At 38.7% G+C, this 19,720-nt stretch overlaps 1 protein-coding gene and 1 long non-coding RNA gene across 2 annotated transcripts; both read right to left on the minus strand.

Moving 5' to 3' along the window:
* Positions 1 to 576: 576 nt before the first annotated feature.
* On the minus strand, positions 577 to 6,791 carry LOC309968481. The gene is made up of 3 exons (XR_014326579.1): positions 6,496 to 6,791; positions 1,788 to 1,859; positions 577 to 714 (listed from the first exon to the last, which is right to left on the minus strand). It is a non-coding gene; the product is annotated as an uncharacterized lncRNA (long non-coding RNA).
* A 2,997-nt stretch (positions 6,792 to 9,788) lies between these two features.
* On the minus strand, positions 9,789 to 17,106 carry LOC309969388 (protein mago nashi homolog 2). Its single transcript, XM_082851203.1, has 5 exons — positions 16,977 to 17,106; positions 14,748 to 14,806; positions 13,959 to 14,069; positions 11,592 to 11,674; positions 9,789 to 10,145 (listed from the first exon to the last, which is right to left on the minus strand). The coding sequence occupies exons 1-5, from the start codon at positions 17,068 to 17,070 to the stop codon at positions 10,046 to 10,048; spliced, it is 447 nt and encodes a 148-aa protein (XP_082707329.1). The 5' UTR covers positions 17,071 to 17,106; the 3' UTR covers positions 9,789 to 10,045.
* Between the last annotated feature and the right edge of the window lie 2,614 nt (positions 17,107 to 19,720).

Here is a 19,720-nt window from a genome sequence, read left to right on the forward strand (position 1 = left end):
GCCATGGCCGCTGAGCCTGCGCGTCCAGAGCCTGTGCTCCACAACGGGAGAGGCCACAACAGTGAGAGGCTCACGTACCGCAAAAAAAAAAAAAAAAAAAAAAAAAGAATCCGCCTGCCAATGCAGGGAACACGGGTTCGAGCCCTGGTCTGGGAAGATCCCACATGCTGTGGAGCAACTAAGCCCGTGTGCCACAACTACTGAGCCTGCACTCTAGAGCCCACGAGCCACAACTACTGAAGCCCACATGCCTAGAGCCCGTGCTCTGCAACAAGAGAAGCCACCACAATGAGAAGCCCTCGCACTGCAACGAAGAGTAGCCCCCGCTCACTGCAACTAGAGAAAGCCTGCGCACAGCAACGAAGACCCAACATAGCCAAAAATAAATAAATTTATTTAAAAAAAAATTCTATTACCTTCTCAAATTTAAAAGAATTAATTTCTCCATTCTCACAAAATTAAAAACAAAAGATATGAAAGACCATTATGGTTTCATATTACTGAGAACCTAGAATATAGATAGGAACTTTTTATTTCTAATGTCAGAAGTTTGACAATTCATAAGAGATGGGTGAATCTAGTTGCTTCAAACATCTACCTTTTCCGTCAGTCTTGCCAGGCTTTGGGTACTACCAGGCCTTGATCTATTTTGTGACTCCGAAGGTGACCGAAGAAATCTCAGGATGGAATAAGTCCCTTCTTGATCACTCATCTCTAAAGTAAAAAGAGGTGAGGTATGTGTTTTGCATTAAAACTTTGTAACAGAAAGATTTTTATCCAAAGAAAAATTAAAAGGTTAGTCTATAGCAACACACCAGGATTAAGATGTATGTGTGTGTCTGTGGACGTGTGTTTATTAACTCCTTCAAGTGCCTAAAGCATGTAGACTGAGACTGATTTATATAAGAAATGAAAACCTTTCAGTATTTTTGCTAAAGTCATTTGTACTCCTAGTAACTACAGCCATGATTATTAGAAAATAAGGAATTTTTTTAAATTTACCAATAGATTAGATAGGCTGGGTCCTATTCAGTTCAGCTCAAAATGTTCAACGTATATATATATACACATGTTAGACAAAGTGATACCATCCCAAATTACTGAGACACTTTTAAAACTATTAATTCAAAAAACAAAAATTCTACTTTTGGGGATTCTGAAAAAATATAAATATCTTGGCTTAAAACATATATACATATATATGTGTATTCAGGACTACATATCAGTAGTAAAAAGTTCTTACAAGGGGGCCTCCCTGGTGGCGAGGTGGTTGAGAGTCCGCCTGCCGATGCAGGGGACGCAGGTTCATGCCCCGGTCCGGGAAGATCCCACATGCCACGGAGCGGCTGGGCCCGTGAGCCATGGCCATTGAGCCTGCGTGTCCGGAGCCTGTGCTCCGCAACGGGAGAGGCCACAACAGTGAGAGGCCCGCGTATCACAAAAAATAAGAAATAAAAACAATGTATAGTTTTTATCCATATAGATTATACCATAATGTATTTAGGCAATCCCATACTGCTGGACATTTAGGTTGTTTCCATTTTTTTGTGAATATTAAAAAAAATTTGTCCTGTACTTTCAAATATTTCCTTAGGAAAAAAATTTTAAACAAGAAATTATGGGGCCAAGGGATATATACATTAAAGAACTTTGATACATATTACCAAATGCCCTCCAGAAAAGTTGTTTCCATTTATACAACACTAGTGTGAAAGTGTTCACATTTGATATTTTTAAGAAATACTGGTGAATTATTCTTCTACTTGAGTTTCATCCACGAATCTTACCTCACGTGAAGACCTATAATCTTCCAGTGAAAAGAAATTCATTTCTATAAGTCTGTTTCTATGAGCCAGACCCTGTGGGGGAAGAGGAGTGAGGTAGGAAACATAAGGTGAAATTGATTATGCAGAGACAAACCCAGCCCTATTTCACCAGGTTCTAACCACATTCCTTGCTTATTCTTTTCTTCCCTTACCAACCTCCAGCCACAACTAACCATCACCCTTTAGAAGGCATTCCCATTCTTCACCTACCACATCTCTTCCAACTACTTTGCAAACACAGTCTACGGAATGTTCTGACCACTAGGACCCCCCCCACCACTAGGTTATGCTGCCTGTTGTCTGGCTGTCAGCTGACCCACTCCTATCCTCCGATGCAATTCTTAATCTCAGAATCACCATTGAGTCTGCCACTTGTCATCATGGGCAGGCAGTCAGCTGAATTACCTCCCAGAGACTAATTTAATTCAATCACACAAAGTTTCATGAGTGGAGTCTGGACACTTCAGGAACACTGACTGCTGTGCATTTTCTTCTCTCTTTACCCTCATCCTTGATTGACTTTGTCAATCTCAAAACAGAAAGATCCCGAGCCCTCAATCCCAATGCCAGAAAGGAACGAACAAAGTCTGCTGAGAGAACGTAGGGAGTAGGGGTGGGAGAAATAGTAATGGTTGTCAAAAGGTGGCAGAGAGAGATGCCATCATTTGCTGGAGGACTGCCGTGTGTATAACCATATTGAAACCTCCCAGCGCTGACAGCTACTTACTATCATCCCCCTCTTACAAATGAAGAAACTAATGTTAAGAAGGTAATTGACTTACCAAAGAACACATTATTGCTAATTCTTGACCCATGTTTAAAATCAGGCCCGATTGAATACATAGAGCACAGATGGGCGTTGGATTCAGAAGAGCCTGGATTTTCAACTAATCTCTTGCCACCAAGCATGAATTCTGGAAACGGGCAGATCTGGCTTGAAATACCAGCCCTCACTTCTATGTGTGACTTGAGGCAAGTCACTTCACTTTTTTAAACCTCAGATTCGACGAAAGTAAAATAGTGCTTTTGCTTCCCAAGATTGTAGGGTATATAAAGCACTAACCAGACCTAATGCTAACGTTCATTAAACGTTAAATACTATTATTTGAAGTCCAAGATTCAAATCCTTTCTAGCTGTAAAAATTTGAACTCATCACTCCAAATCTTCAAGCCTGTTTCTTCACACGTTCAATAAGAATGTCACTCACTTTACGTATCTGGAAGAATTCAATTAGATTAGCACTACAGCTAGGATTTCTTAGACTTCAAAAATAAGTAAATATTCATTTTTTTCTCTTTCTTCGAGGGGTCTATAAATAGTGAAAGAGCCAGGACTGCAATACAGAAATGCTGACACACTGAGCCAGGAGTGCAGATGCTTAGAAGGAAGCGGGGCTGGGCGGGGGGACCGGGGGGTGAAGGCGGTGCATATTAACACAATGTAGGAGCTGGGAGACATGGCAGCATCCCACTGCCTCTATAGAAAAAGGCATTCCACGACCTCAGATCTGGTTATTTTATGTCTTACCGCCCCATGGAGGTATTGGTCATGTTGAGCTTTTTTTCTCTTTTGTTTTGCATGCTCATAGCTGGTAAGAGGGTGGATAGCTCTCATGATGGAGGCTGAGACGGGGGCAGAACATATTTTCACACTTACATAGTCGTCTGTTTCCTCTGTATAAACTCCATACCATGAGAACATCGGTCCCATTCGTTATTCTAACTGTAGCACATAGAAGAGATATGAGGCCTACATGTGCCCTTGATGAACAAGGTGGTTAAAGGTAAGAACTGACTACAAAATCTAGATTTTTCATAGTTTCGTAGAGACATCATGAGATTTATAATGGGAAAGCCAAACTGTGTAGCTGCTCCCTCTAAGCTCCAGTTTCTTTTTATTACGAAGCTCTGATTTCTGGGAAAGGCAAATCCCTTCTTAAATAAGAACTCAAACCAGCATCAGAAGATAACAGCAGTAACTTGAGACAGGACTAACTGAAACTCCTATAGCATTGCCATTTGGTCAAAGAAGCACAAAATGGAAGCACTAAACTTCATCTATCACACCCACTCCTTAAGAAAACAGAAAGATGAATAGTCTGAAGAATGTTTTCAATGTTCCTGTACATTGTCTTCCGAATTCACTTTTGTGCAAAACACAGATAACACATACACAACATGAATACATAAAGCATTCACTTACTTCCTAGCTGCTTAAAGGCGTTCTTCATTTAGGAAACCACACCTTTTACCCGTCCCTTCCTGCTGATATTAACTTTGTCAGCTAGAGGCTTAGCACACAGCTCCTAGTCACACCTTCAAACCTCAATGGTTTATCATTTCACAGCAGCAGGCTGTTCTTCCTGTCCCAGCCTGAAGTGAAGGCTTCAAGAACTACCACCAGATCCCAGGGGAAGATGGTCTTTATCTCTCTTATCGGGAGGAGTAACCTCACCTGTCCAGGTTCCCCCCTCCATGGCTATTTGTCCTAATGCCTAACCTTTATGCCACTGAGCCATATGAAATTTCCTGGCTCTTACAGTAAAAACTCAAAAGAACACGTTGTTTGAGGTTTCCTGTTTCCCTAATTAGCTACTTTGTCCTTCTTCTTTTTTTTTTTAAAGAAGATTTTGGGGGTAGGAGTTTATTAATTAATTTATCTTTTTGCTATGTTGGGTCTTCGTTTCTGAGAGAGGGGTTTCTCTAGTTGTGGCAAGCGGGGGCCACTCTTCATCGCAGTGCGCGGGCCTCTCACTATCGTGGCCTCTCTTGTTGCAGAGCACAGGCTCCAGACGCGCAAGCTCAGTAGTTGTGGTTCACGGGCCTAGTTGCTCCGCGGCATGTGGGGTCCTCCCAGACCAGGGCTCGAACCCGTGTCCCCTGCATTAGCAGGCAGATTCTCAACCACTGCGCCACCAGGGAAGCCCTGTCCTCCTTCTCTTGACGATAAAATCTATTCTAATGGTCTAGAGAATTTCTCTATTGTCCCAGCTGGTCTCCAGCAGCCAATCAAACAGGAAGCATCCTTCCTCCAACTTCTAACTAAATGAGAACACCTGAGGAAATAAGAAAACATGAAAAAATAATGGCAAAAAAAACAAATAAAAGGATTTTGGATAACTATTCAGACTCTGTGCCACTAAGGGATAAAGCCTATTCACAGGTTGAAAGGGAAAATAGTTCTGTGAAGTAGTGCCATAATGAAGAATTTCAGTTCTTCAGTGTTCTTGCCACTGTATCACACGGTTTGGACTCTAAGCTCATCCTCAAATCATTCATTTACCTTTGTTATTTTTATTAATTTTTTTGGATTTTCAATCTAGCTCATTGCCATATAATGCTAGGAAACCAATTATTAAAATAATCAAAAAACTTAAGGTCCACACAAAAACCTGAACACACATGTTTATAGCAGCTTTATTTAGGATGGCCAAAACTTGGAAGCAACTAAGATGTCCTTCAGTAGGTGAATGGATAAACAAACTGTGGTACATCTAGACAATGGAATATTATTCAGCCTTAAAAAGAAATGAGCTATCAAGGCATGAAAAGACATGGAGGAACCTTAAATGTGTATTACTGAGTGAAAGAAGGCAGTCTGAAAAGGCTACAGACTGTATGATTCCAACTATATGACTTTATGGAAAAGGCAAAACTATGGAGCCAGTAAATAGATTAGAAGTTGCCAGCTGTTGAGGATAGAGAGAAACGAATAGACAGAGGATTTTAAGGGTAGTGAAAATACACTCTATGACACCATAATAATGGATACATCATTATACATTTTTTCCAAACCTATAGAATGTACACGGCCAAGAGTGAAACCTAATAATGTAGGTTCATCAGTTGTAACGAATGTACCACTCTGGTGGGAGATGTTGATAATGGGGGAAGCTATGCATGTGGGGGGGGGGCAGGGAATATACAGGAAATCTCTGTACTTCCCTCTCAATTTTGCTGTGAACCTAAAACTGCTCTAAAAAAAGTTTTTTTAAAAAAAATCATATGGATCAGTCGTTGAACTTGCAGCACAACCCATGTTCACAGGTCTCACACATTTCAAATGAAAACAAAGTAGTCTAACAATAGGATATATAAAATAATCTCATGTATATTCATTATTATTATTATTTTTTTTTTTTTTTTGCGGTATGCTGGCCTCTCACTGTTGTGGCCTCTCCCGTTGTGGAGCACAGGCTCCGGACGCACAGGCTCAGCGGCCATGGCTCACGGGCCCAGCCACTCCGCGGCATGTGGGATCCTCCCGGACCGGGGCACGAACCCGTGTCCCCTGCATCGGCAGGCGGACTCTCAACCACTGCGCCACCAGAGAAGCCCCTATATTCATATTTTAAATGCCCACATGAATAGATTCAGCCTGATTATCAATGAAATATCTACTTGTACTTTTAACAGTAAGAAGAGGCACAAAACCTGGTTTTTTCTTTCATATAAGGCACTTTTTTTTTTTTAAATCTCTGCCTCATATGTTACTACGGCTAAGAGGAAACATTAAAGATTATTTAGCACAACCCTTTACTTCAAAGACCAGAGGTTTAAACATTTGACATTAAGCAACTCTTTCCACCATGCCCCGCTACCCTTGACCCTTAGAAAAAGTTCCAGATTTAGCGTTGGTTTCATGGCAGAGATACCACCATTTACCCACCTGGTAGTCCTCCCCAGAAGGTCAAATTCCACCAGAGGCTGGTCAGCTTTCAGCTTTCCATGGGTTATGTCCCTCAAAGGCTTTCTTGACCTCAAGCGAAGTTAAGACGGTGTTACTAGGGCAATACTACAGATTTCCACTCCCCAATTTATAATCTTAAATATCTATTTCTCTATCTACAATGATTATTGGGGCACAGTAGGAATAGGCACATGTAGGCACAATAAGAAAAGAGAAACATAATAATGCATAGTTTGTATTACATTCATGTAAAAGAGGGGCATGGGGGAAACTGGGTGGGGGGCGTATGGGAATTCTTTGTGCTACCTTTTCAATTTTTTGTAAATCTATAATTTAAAAAATAAAGTATATTTTGTAAACAAATATATATAAATAAAATAGAACGGTACAGCCTGGCAGATCACCCCGATTCTCACCCATCCTCTTTGCTGTGCTGTATTGGTTGCTTTGATTGAGGAACTCAGACTATACACAGAACTTAGGATCACAGTTGGGCCACATCCAAAAGACACATCCTTATCCAATGTGTTTGAATATACAACTCTGTGGTATGAGTATGTGCATTTGAAAAATTCATGGTAATGAAAGGTATCCATAGTGACAGAAATGAATCTCCTACACCTCAGACTAAGTTACAAAGACAAATAATCTGAAGGCAGTAAATATAAAAGACAATAAAATGCTGAAAAAATGTTTACAAAGCACCTACTACATAGAAAAGACTGTCTTAGATGCTGGGTAGTGACACTCCATCCCATGAAGGGGCAAATAAAGGGATGAGGCACAAAGTCAACACTTGAAAAGTAAATTTAGGGCTTCCCTGGTGATGCAGTGGTTAAGAATCCACCTGCCAATGAAGGGGACATGGGTTTGAGCCCTGGTCTGGGAAGATCCCACATGCCGCGGAGCAACTAAGCCCGTGCGCCACAACTACTGAGCCTGCGCTCTAGAGCCCATGAGCCACAACTACTGAGCCTGCGTGCCGCAACTACTGAAGCCCAAAAGCCACAACTACTGAAGCCCACGTGCCTAGAGCCCGTGCTCCACAAGAAAAGCCACCGCAATGAGAAGCCCTCACACCGCAACGAAGAGTAGCCCCCGCTCACAGCAACTAGAGAAAGCCCGTGCACAGCAACAAAGACCCAACTCAGCCAAAAATAAATAAATTTATTAAAAAAGAAAAAGAAATGTATTTAAAGAGGTCTCTTTATTATGGGGGGAGTGAGAGGTGGAGACATGTATCTGCTGACCTGAGTGCTATAAAAATCCTGTTTCACATAAAACTAGTGCTGTACAAAATTTAATTTTTAATGCTCGTTTTCCACCAGCCACTTACAATCAAGCAAGAGCCAGTTCAAAAATGACAAGAATATCAGAGAAAATATAAAATATTTATCCTAATGACCTATTCTCCAATCTTGGTTTGAATATGAGAACCTTAGTAGATAGTGAAGATAGACCATAAGTAAATCAGCACTAGGGGGAAGTTAAGAATGAGGACGGAGTTAACATATCAAAAACTTTCTAACCCAAGGACTATTTCTCCCCAGTCTTGCTCAGTCTTGAGTGGATTGCCTTATTCAACAGGAGCCACAGAATGATTATTTTGAGGAGCAACCAAAATCGTGGGCCCACAGTTTTCTCCTTGACATCTAGCTTAAGAGAATTATAACATAGTTTTATAGTACACATCCATCAAGGTCTACAGCTTGAACAGAAATGCTTATTTTCATATAAGAGACCTCAAGGGGGTGACAGCAGTCTTGCACAGTGGCAATCTGGAGATCAGGTGACTTTCCATGGCAAACCCGAAGAGGATGGCCACGCATTTTAATGCAATGCAAAGGACCAGAAGCACTCCAAGGTAAACAAGCTTCCAAGCCATGCTCTAGAGCTACACTGTCCAAAGGGTAGCCACAAACCTCATCTGGCTATCTAAATTTAATAAAAATTAAATAGCACTTTTAAAAAGTCTATTGGGGACTTCCCTGGTGGCACGGTGGTTAAGAATCCACCTGCCAGTGCAGGGGACACGGGTTCGAGCCCTGGTCCAGGAAGATCTCACATGCCATGGAGCAACTAAGCCCGTGCGCCACAACTCCTGAGTCTGCACTCCAGAGCCCGCGAGCCACAACAAAGAGTAGCCCCCACTCACCGCAACTAGAGAAAACTCGCATGCAGCAAAGACCCAAGGCAGCCAAAAATAATAAATAAATAAATTTATAAAAAAATAAAAATAAGTTTATTGACACCAATTGTACTAGTTATTCCACCCATAAGTGAGAAATCAACGATATGACTTATAATAGACTTATTACAGTAAATGAAAAATGTTAATTATAGAATCTAGATTGGCATATGGGTGTTCATTTTACAATTCTTTCAAGTTTTCTACGTTTGAAATTTTTCATAATAAAATGGTGGAAAATATTTTTAAACAGGACTATAAATTCAGTTATATTAGCCACATCTCAAGTACTCAGTAGCCACATGTAGTATCCAGTGGCTACCCTATTGGACTGCTCAGATACAGAACATCTCTATTATCGCACAGTTTACTGGCCATAGCTGCTCAGGAGCCCCGGTGAGCCTTCAGACACCAATTCTTCCACCCTAAGGTCCCTGGGCAAAGCGGATGATGACTAACAGGTCTGCATACTTTTAGAGTGAAGGTTCAGATGGAAAAGTAACAGAATATCAGGGCATTAGCTACTAACAGAGAAGTAATCAGGTCTATCAGAAAGAGGTTGAAGGGAACTGAGAAATATGACTGGGATGTGTTCATTAGGAGTTAGGATATAAATACACACACACACACATATACACATAAGTCTAAATTTTAAATAATTTTTAGAGCTGAGAACTCATTTACTTCCCACAGATATATAAAATATATACATTGTGAAATAATGGAAACAGGGGCATAATAAAAGATGTGCCTAATTTGGGGTACTGACTTTACCTTCGTAACCTTGAGGAAATCACAGCTTATACAAAAACATTTAAATGTGAATGACCCCTGAGGGGTTTGTGACAAATGTAAAAAATCCAAAACCTTCTACAAACAACTTCTATAAGCACCAAAAAATTAAATCCCATCAGGTATGGTAGAAACAAGGGAAGATCTACAATTGCCTTTAAATGGATGGGAATCTGGCTACATGTTTCTACGTGAAAGACCCTCTGCCATAGAATGCACCTACTAGAACAATTTTTATCTTTAAAATGAATCAGAGATACAGCCTCCTGAAGGAAAAAATGCACTCTCCATCCAGGCTTTGATATGTTTTATTGGAGCAAAATTTCAATAAAGGTGGCTTTTATTTACAGAATTTAATGTGTGTGGGGACTGTCCAATCCACGTGGACCCAGGTGAAGATAATCATTAAGCCTGTTTATGTATTCTCTTATTTTCAATTTGCATACAAAAAAAGCTTGCTTCACATTCAAAAAAACCCCAATATCATAAATGGCAAACCCTCCCTCACCCATCCCTTAATTAAATATAAACACAGTTTCAAAAAACAATTTAGATTGGTTTAATCTTGAAATGTAATCCAATAAGACTAAAAACTAAACATTTCAGGTCCTGTACCAAATAGTAAAATACTCGAAGGCCTTCAGGATCCCTAAAATTTAAAAAGATAAAAGTTACTTTTTTCTTCCTAAAATGAAACAACATAATAGTACAAATTAATTCCTAAAACAAAACAAAGACCAAAAACCTAAAACAATTACATTAAAGGAATTTTGAGGAGAAAGAAAGCATTTTCTGATAACTAAAATGGATAACCTGAACAATTCCCATCTCTAACTTTTCTGTAATAAAAAAATACATAAATTTCTTCATCAGTATTCATTTCATATTTAAAGTGTTTACTTCCTTAAAAAAAATAACATTTATGCATCACAAAAATGTTTAAGGCAAATAAAATTATAAAGATAGAAAAAAGAAACTCAATACTATATAATGTCATTCCTCATGGAATAATTATAAATATTTTGGTATTTCTCTAATATTTTCCATAATTAAAATCATTTACTGTGGCCTTTTAAACATTACTTTTTCCATTACATTAAAAAAGTCACAAATAATTTTTAATTAATTTAGCAAATCTCCCCTTGTTAGCATTTGGATTTTTTCCCCAATTATCACTAAGGTTTTAATGAACATCTTTATGAATAATAAAGTTTTTTTCATTATTTCAGAGTATTTCCCAGGATAGATGGATGCTCAGAAATGAAATCAGTTGGACAAAGATAAATGAAAAATATTAACAGCTTTTGATGCATATTATCAAATTGCTTTCCAAAAAACACTGTTAACAATTTACAATCCCAGTAGGATACAAATGCCACATCCTCACCAACTATGGGAAAATAGATGTGATAGTTTAAAAGTATCTCGCCAGTCTTCATATATGAACATAGCCTTTTGTATCCAGTAGTTATGCATTAATTCCTTTCTCCTTTCCTCTATTGATTATAAAGCACCTATTGTGTGCCAGGCATTGCACTAACTTTGAGATACGGCAAGGTTCTCAGGGAGCTTACACTGAAACCAGTTAAGCAAACAAATAAATTATTACAATTTAGGGGGACAGGAAAAAGACACTATAAGAACATTTTGAGGGGAAAGAGTGGAAAGAAATAATTGGAGGCAGAGAGATTTTTCAGACAATGGTTATGTGGTACCGCACTTACAGAGCTTGGGAAGACACAGGTAGCTAAAGCCATACTTAAGCTATACTGGGGCTTTTTCCATTTCTTTCAAGTATTAAATCCAAGGAGGAGAATGATGTTATATGGGACTAATAAGGCTGATAAATCCAATAAGGATTTCTTTTAAATTTTGTGATGCTGTGTCCAGATTAAGATTATTTTTGGCAATCAGTAAAATATACCGCTAACTTCTTTGATAACAAGTCTTCACTACTATAAAAATGAGGATTACATATACATAATGAACTGATACAAGTTGCAATTAAAATAATCTTACCAAACTGGCTATGGTTCTAAAATGAGCCCCTCTGATAAATTATGTCAATTTAGTCAAAATGCTTTAACATACTCACTTTGACTGATTGACATCAATAAGAGAACCTATTTTTGATGTGGTAAAAGAAATGTGTTCATCTCCAATTACAATTTCAAGCTCCTGAAAAAAATAAAACAGAGAAATGTAGTTAATATAAAAATCCATCTCACAAGATATATGTATTCTTGCTACCAAGAAGTCCCAATTTTAGCTGCAAGTTTTCTAGCCATCATAGAGGAGGAAAAAAAAAACCAAAAACGAAACGACATGGTAGCTATAAACTATGTAAAATAAAAAAAAAATCTCATCAGCTCCTTAGGTGTCCCCAATATTAGGATGAATCAAGAATTGCTTTCCAGGGACTTCTCTGGTGGCACAGTGGTTAAGAATCCGCCTGCCAATGCAGCAGACACAGGTTCGAGCCCTGGTCCGGGAAGATCCCACATGCCGTGGAGCAACTAAGCCCACGCACCACAACTACTGGAGCCCGCGCACCCAGAGCCCGTGCTCCGCAAAAAGAGAAGCCACAGCAATGTGAAGCCCGTGAACCACAATGAAAAGTAGCCCCTGCTCGCCGCAACTAGAGAAAGCCCATACGCAGCAACGAAGACCCAGCGCAGCCATAAATAAATAAATAGAAATAAATGCAGATGTTGAAAAAAAAGAGAAATAACGAAAAAAAAGAGAAAAAAAAAAGAATTGCTTTCCAGAGATCTCAAAAAGATGATGCTATCAAATGAATGATATACTTACGAGTGACAGAGAAATGTTTCTTATGTGAGTAAAACTAGTAATATGGGTATAAGCCTATTTTTAATATAATAAATACAAACACATTTACCCTTTCTACCAGGCTCTACAAATAAACTGCATATTAATAACAGTACTACTCAGCACCCACTATGTGTCAGGCCTGGTGCTAGGGACTTTACAAACATTCTCTGTAATCCCTAAAATTGGACTAGTAAAGCCTACCCTTCTCAGGTCAGCTTTATTTGCCTAATTTTACAAATGTGAAATCCAAGACTCATAAAACAGAGGGAAAAAACTGTTGATGTAGAACCACGAGTAAGTGATGGTACTAATATTTGATTCATACTCTTTTGACTTCACAAAACAATTAAAATTAAGAACTAGTAAAACAAATATAACATAATATAGATATTTCTAGTGTGCCAAAATTAAGTATAAATTTTTCTCCATATTTTATCTGCAAATCTAAAATGAAAAAGTAAGAGGCTATGTCTGTAGTGATTTTTCAGTTTAAATTAACAGATGACCTTAAAGACACTCCTAGCTATGTATTTGAGCAGAAACTCTTATTATGTACAGTTTATGGCACACACAAAATGGAGAATTAAATAAGACTCTCAAACAATCGTAAAATCTTTGACTTAAAGAGCCAGCAGACAATTTCTGGAGCATGAGTAATCCTCCCCACTAACCAAAACACATGAACACATCATCAAGTGGGTAGATGAAAACACTGTTCTCTCCCTGAGTCTAAAGAGATAATAAAAGGTTTGTTGCTATTTTTAATGCAAACGTATATATGTATAAAACAAACAGATCTAAATTTACTTCTTAAAAGTGTCTGCAGTGCATAAAATAAATACTGTTAACTATTACCTTTGCTTTCCTAAATAATATTTCTTTAAAGAGAAGTGTTAAGTTACTGCTACAGAGAGTCACCATCTATTAGATTTCGCCACATTTTCTTCTAGTCAAAGAAGTTGTTATACAGTATAATCCTCGGGAATATACAAAAGCGAAATTAAATGTTTCTTCCTCCTGGGGTCATATCTCATTTCTCCAACAGGTGAAAAGACCCAATTCAGAAATCAAACTGGCTTTCTACAGAGTGAAATTAGGCCTTCAGAGCTCTTCAGCAGCCCATCGATTTTTCTGAAGGGAATATGAGAGGCAAAGGCAACGGTCAGTTGGAACAAAGAAACCAATCAAATCACTCTCTGGGGCATAAAGATGCAAGTAAGAACTTTCAAAGTTATAAATCTGGCGAAAGTGAATTTTACGTAGTCAATGAGAATTCTAATTCTCAAATTTAACAAACACTTGTGTTTTTTCCTACCTATTTTTATTTCCTAATAAAAGTAATTAACCAATAATAGCAATCATTCATAACACTGTGAAACATCTTAACTTTAGCTGGGGTGGCTGCAGAGAAGACTGTTCAGAAAGATGTCTAAAGTGACTCCTTTACTACTAGGCGGTAGCGCAGAAAATGACGCAAAGTGAAATAAAATAATAAAGTATTTACCAGGTGCCTACTAAATGGAAAACCCAAGACTCAATGAGGAGCTATTCTAAATAAACAAGGAGAAACATAACAATTATATTAACAATTTTTAGTATTTATGCATTTAAAGAATTATTAAATACAAACCTGCCGGCCAACCCTGTCAGGGGGAGGCCACAAAGCATCATCTTCTTTTGTAATTTCACTGTCATCAATAATTCTCTTCAGTTCTTCCATTACACTCTTGTGTACATAAGCCTGAAAACAAGTTATAAAAATTTCAGTGTCTCTCTATTTCTCAACACAACTCAGAAGGCAATAATAAAACAGAGTTACAAACCCTGAGTATTCAAATAGAATATTAAAGAAAAATTTAATTCTGATTCTAAAAGTACAACATGGGAAAGAATCATTCTTATGATTTTTCTTCACTCTCTTGCCCTTTCCTTTAAAACATATTTTTCCCTCTTCTCAACACCAGCCTCATCTTAAAACCTTGTACTCTGCCTTTGTAACACAGGACTCAAGTACCTCTGAGTGGTCAACACAAAATCTATGAGGTGAACAGTGACAAATACAAATACACAGCACAGTTAGTGCTTTGAACTTTTTCTTATACCTAACTTTTGAGACTTTCATTTAAAATTCATACCGTGTTTAAAACATAATTATTAATTAGTTTTAAATAATGAATAGAGTAAAAAGACAAAATTAATTATAAAATGAATTAAATGATACACTTGAATGTGGGACTACAACTTAATATATTCAGATTGCTTCTTTTGTTGTTATCGATGCTACAATTAGAAGCCTTTTTCAATCTATACATCGGCTTCTTCTTTACAGCCTTAGATGTACTTTAAATATGTAAATAAAAACATAGACATGAGGGAAACAGGTTTAATATAAAAAATTACACATCTGTAAAAAACTTACCTCCTTTCTGATCATGACATCATTTTTGTAATTGCTGTTGTTAGCATATCTAAGTTTTCCTGTGGGAAGTGGAAAAAAATTCAATCTATAACAGCAAAAACTGCTAAAATATAAAGAAATGACATCGTAAGCAATTTTGAAGGTAAAAATCATTTTATACTACTACTTTTATTAATATTTCCTCCCTCCTGGCATAAGATCAATGCTGAACATGTATTTGCTGTTAAGTTGGCTGAAGTTGAAGCCAGTCAACTTTTTAAACTCCATGCCTTCAATACAATTCCATATAATGGGAAGGTTATTTTCAAGGCCCATTTTTCTTAAGCTATGTCATGATCTAGACAGGGAATCTAAAAAAGGAACTAACACTTCTTCTAAAGTTTACATTACATGTCTTATTGGTGCTGAGTTACCCAGAACATTTAATCTAATCTGTAAAACAACCCTAAAAAGTATGTTTTATTCTCTTACATATTCATAGTTGAGAAAACAGAGTTAAGTAATTTGCCCGGGGTCACACAAGATTTAGACCTAGATCTACCTTCTTCCACTACACATACTTTCCCCACTACTCCAAAATGTTCTTTTAATTATTTTCCTTCAAATTAATGTATTATGGCAATGATACTGTTTTAGAATTGTAATTAAGAAGCACACAAACTATAACTTCTGAATAAAAATTGACCAGTTTGTTACCTGATCTACAATTAATTTTGATGAATTCCCTAATGTCTGCTTCTCCTCATGGCTGGTCAGTTGCCCAGATACAGATGTATTGTGATAATGTGACCCTGATCCTCTAAAATGACAGGTTATCCTAATGAGGAGAAGCCCTTAGGAATCACTGTCTTTGGAACTCATCATTACTTATGGGAAGGTTGTGGAATGGTGTGGTGGCAGATGAGAACCAGTGTTCTGGAATGAAATTTCCCTGATAATCTTAGACTACTTAATTTATGTGACTGGCTAAAAGTGATACAGACAAGATACAAGTTGTTCACAGGCAAAGGCCCTGAAAACAGTATCACACAAAGAAAGAACAGATGGAGAATTCAGGTAAACTTGGCTCCTTAGTTAAATTTAGAAAAGACTTGGGGAGAACCAGAGAGGGTAAGGTGATTAAGGTTTCTAAATAATTGCAGAGCCGAAGTTACCCTGACTTCTACATGAAATGTGCGATGTTCCTCCCCTTTCCTAATATGTCATCCTCCCCTAATTTTTCTTTCACGCCTTCACAGAACTTTGTCCAAAGCATGAAGGACAGCACTTAATATCTATACTGCCTTACAGTTAGTTTCATGTCTATGTCACCCACCAAGGTATAACTCCTTGAGGGGAAGTAAAGAGTCTTATGCGTTACTGTCCCTTCAATTTTTGTTTTTACATGTTGCCCAGCACATAATATGCATTCAAAAAAGAAAAGTCTATGCAGTGGGACTGTCGTTGTTACAATAAGAATTCAATATACAGTACAACCATCTAAAGAGAATCAGAGCTGTCCAAAGACAGAATTTGCTGCACTTTTCTTGGGCAGCAGGCAGTTTCACCTCATACGGCTCTCAGCAGTCTGACTCTTTTTTTCCCCTCAGAGACCAAGAAAAAAATCTACTCTCGTTTCAAGACTCACCTCAACTGTCACCTTCTCTAAAAAGACTGCCGACTCTTTCATGTAGAACTAACCACGCCCCTTCTTTATAGTCTTAATGCATCCTATAGGGAACACTGTATTTAGGCACCCCAAACACGTCATTACACTCATTTTTCTACACGTGGGGCTCCCCGCTTCAGAGCAGGCCTCATTCGTTTTTCTCGACATTTTGCCTTCCATACAGCGCCTGAATGAATAAAAAAGATGAATGGGCAGTCCGAAATGTACTGTTCACCGGAAGATTTTAAGCATCCATGCGTCCGCCGCGTGGTGGAGATGTTCTCACAAACGTTCAGGTATTAGGCAGATAAGGTCCCTTTAAGGTCCCTTCCGGTGAACTGATGCTAGGATTCTGAACTTTACTATCTGGCAGGATCGGCTTTTCTTTTAACTGACACCAATTACTCTTTTATTCACAAAGCCAATGTACGCTTCCTATTTTCCTTAAGCTCCTCGGCCCTACTGCACACTCGCGAGCCCGCGGAGGCGCGCCCACCCACCCCAACTCCTCCGCGGCCTCTCCACGTCGCTTCCCCCTGCTCAGCACCGCGCTTCGTTGCCGCGGCCGCTTTTCTGCTCACCGTCCGGCCGAAACTCAAATTCCAGAAACTCGTGTCCAAACTTGCCCTTGTGCCCTACATAGTAGCGCAGGTAGAAATCGCTGGCCATAGCCATCCTTGTCGCCGAAAAGCCCGCCGAAGGCCCACCCAACCTGCCGCCGGACGCCTGGCAGTGACGTCAGTCGCCCAGGATAAACGCGTCACTGCGGCATTTCCGCCTCCTGCGACCCCCCCCCCCCCAGAGGAAAGCGGGAGGGCGGAGACTCGAATGAGAGACCTGGAGGCGCGCGGGGAAGGGGCGGGCGGCAATGACCTGAACTTTACTAGGTTGGAAGCGTATTATTTTCAAAATTCAGTAGATCATATTCTATTAGGAAAGCACAGAAGTGTGAAAATATGAAAGCATTTGTTACGGGCTTGGAGCTAAAGTTTCGCAGTCGCTCTGACTTGTCGGGTCTCGGATTCTCGCGGCATCCGTGAGGTGGGTGTGGCCTTATTCCCCTGATTCGTGGAGTGAGTAAAGAGAAATCCCAGAATCAGAATGGCACATCGGGAATACAAACCCTTCTCCTGCTAGATTCCTAACACGGGCCTTTCCCCTTCGGACAATGATGGCTAGTTATCCGACACCTAGAAGCCAGTAGTAGAGACAAAGTAAAAAGAATTCATCAGACAGGAGGTCTGAAATTTTGAAAGGCACGTTGAAACTGAAAAATCTCTGGCAGTCATGATATAAAAGAATTCCTTTTAATAATAAAACTTATTCAGTAAGGGTTACTCTCTGGTGGCCTCTGGAGTTTTGGCACCTTGACTTAAGATCAAATGGTTCAGCCCGCGTTTCTTACCAGATAGAATTACATGGGGAAAGGGAAGGAGTGCTCATCTAGGATAGGTTTTGAAGGATGGGGAAAGGCAAGGTGAGCTTTACACAAAGCCTATTGTTCAGATATTATTCATTACCTTTCTTTTACCAACACACAGAATAATCCTGCCTGTTGGATGATTTTAACCTTCAGTGGGATTTGGTAGAAAGAGTGGCAGTCAGAAGACCTGGGATTCGTTCCCATCACGTATCTCTACCTAACCGTGGTTAAGACGCTATCTCTAAGCCTGTTTATTCGTCAGCCAAACGAATAGACTACAATAAACTTTGTCAAGCTCAAAGAATTGTTGAAAAGATCAGATGAGATAATGCATGTCAAATAAGATTTAGAATTTATAAAACATTATATAATGAGTTATAACGGGCATTTCCTACATGCCAGAAATTGTTGGGCACTGGTAATTAAAAAAGAGCCCTTTGCACTTGTAGTCTAGGAAACAAACATGTAGACACATGCCCAAGGAAGCAAATGCTATAAGGAAAAAAAAAATCTTTTTAATGCTGGTAATACAGCAGAGGACACAAGTCACTTTACTGGGGAAGTTGAAGAAAGGGGAAGTACCAGGGAAGGCTTGTGACAAGATGTGCTATTTGAGTTGGACCTTGTTGGGTAAATTCAGTATATGTTCAGAGGGATGGAAAAGCAAATAGCCTGAGCAAAGGTGCAGTCGTGTTACAATGCATGCCTTGGGAAAGCCAAGCATTTCAGTATAATTAGAACACAAAGTTCACAGAAGTAGAATAACCAGAAAAGCAGACTGGGCAGGTTATGTTGAGTCTGTATTAGCAATTGTATAACTGTCAATATAGAAAACTATATTAACCATTGTATAAATGTTAATATAGAAAAATTATTCAGTTCCAATATAGGCTGCCATTATGGAAAATATACAAGAAACATAAAGCACCATCCCTCATCACTAGGGTGATGAACCATTCCAGTCTGCCCAGGACCAAGGAATTTCCTAGGATGTGGGACTTTCCATCTTAAAACCTGGAACTTCCCAGGCAAACTGGGATACGTCAGTCACTGTACTTACCACAAAAATAATCCACAGAAACTTGATCATAATATTCCATAATATCTCTGAAAATATAGGCAGTAATCCATTTGTTTTTTGTAGGGAGCCTCATGCAATCTTTGGATTTCCTAATGCATTTCCTTCCCATTTTTGGCAAATGTGCCAAGTGTTCACGCTTACCTAGGTAGAGCTACAGGTACCAGGTCTGTGACTGTGTAAATAGAGCTTATGGAATGCACAGGGTTAAGATTTTTATCTGTAACCAATTACTGTCTTTATCCCCTAAAAAGACATCTGAGCTCAAGACTAATCCTCTCTAACCCTGTTTTTAAGATGAAATGTGAAAATATACTTACTCAATCCTTCCTATAATTAACAAAAAAAGAAAAAAGAAAAAAAAAAGCCAAACTGTAGGTCTCTTGTGTCACCGTAAAGATTGGAAAGTGATAAAGCATTTGTGTATTGTGGTCTTCTTGGATGTTATACACCAGAGCTATGGAAACTTTCTGAATGGCTATTGAGCACCTGAAATGTGGCTGGTGAGACTGAGGAACTGAATTTTTATTTTTAAATATTATTTAATTTGTGTGAACTTAATATTTAAATAGCCAGACATGTCTAGTGGCTATCATTTTGGACAACAAAGTTAAATAAGAACCATTTTATATGCTTTTACATGGGCTGGAAACAGAGAAAATATTTTTGGAACATTGAGAAATCTCAATCTCAATGGCTGTAGGCTTCAAATTAGGACATACTTACTGGTAACAGCATAGTTTATTTATAAAAATAAATGTTTGGGCTGCTTAAATGAAGCCAAATGAAGAACTATTTCTGCCTTTGCTAATGCAATCTCTCTG

This window comes from Leucopleurus acutus, assembly GCF_964270905.1.
Source record: "Leucopleurus acutus genome assembly, chromosome: 11".
Lineage (NCBI taxonomy): Eukaryota > Metazoa > Chordata > Mammalia > Artiodactyla > Delphinidae > Leucopleurus > Leucopleurus acutus.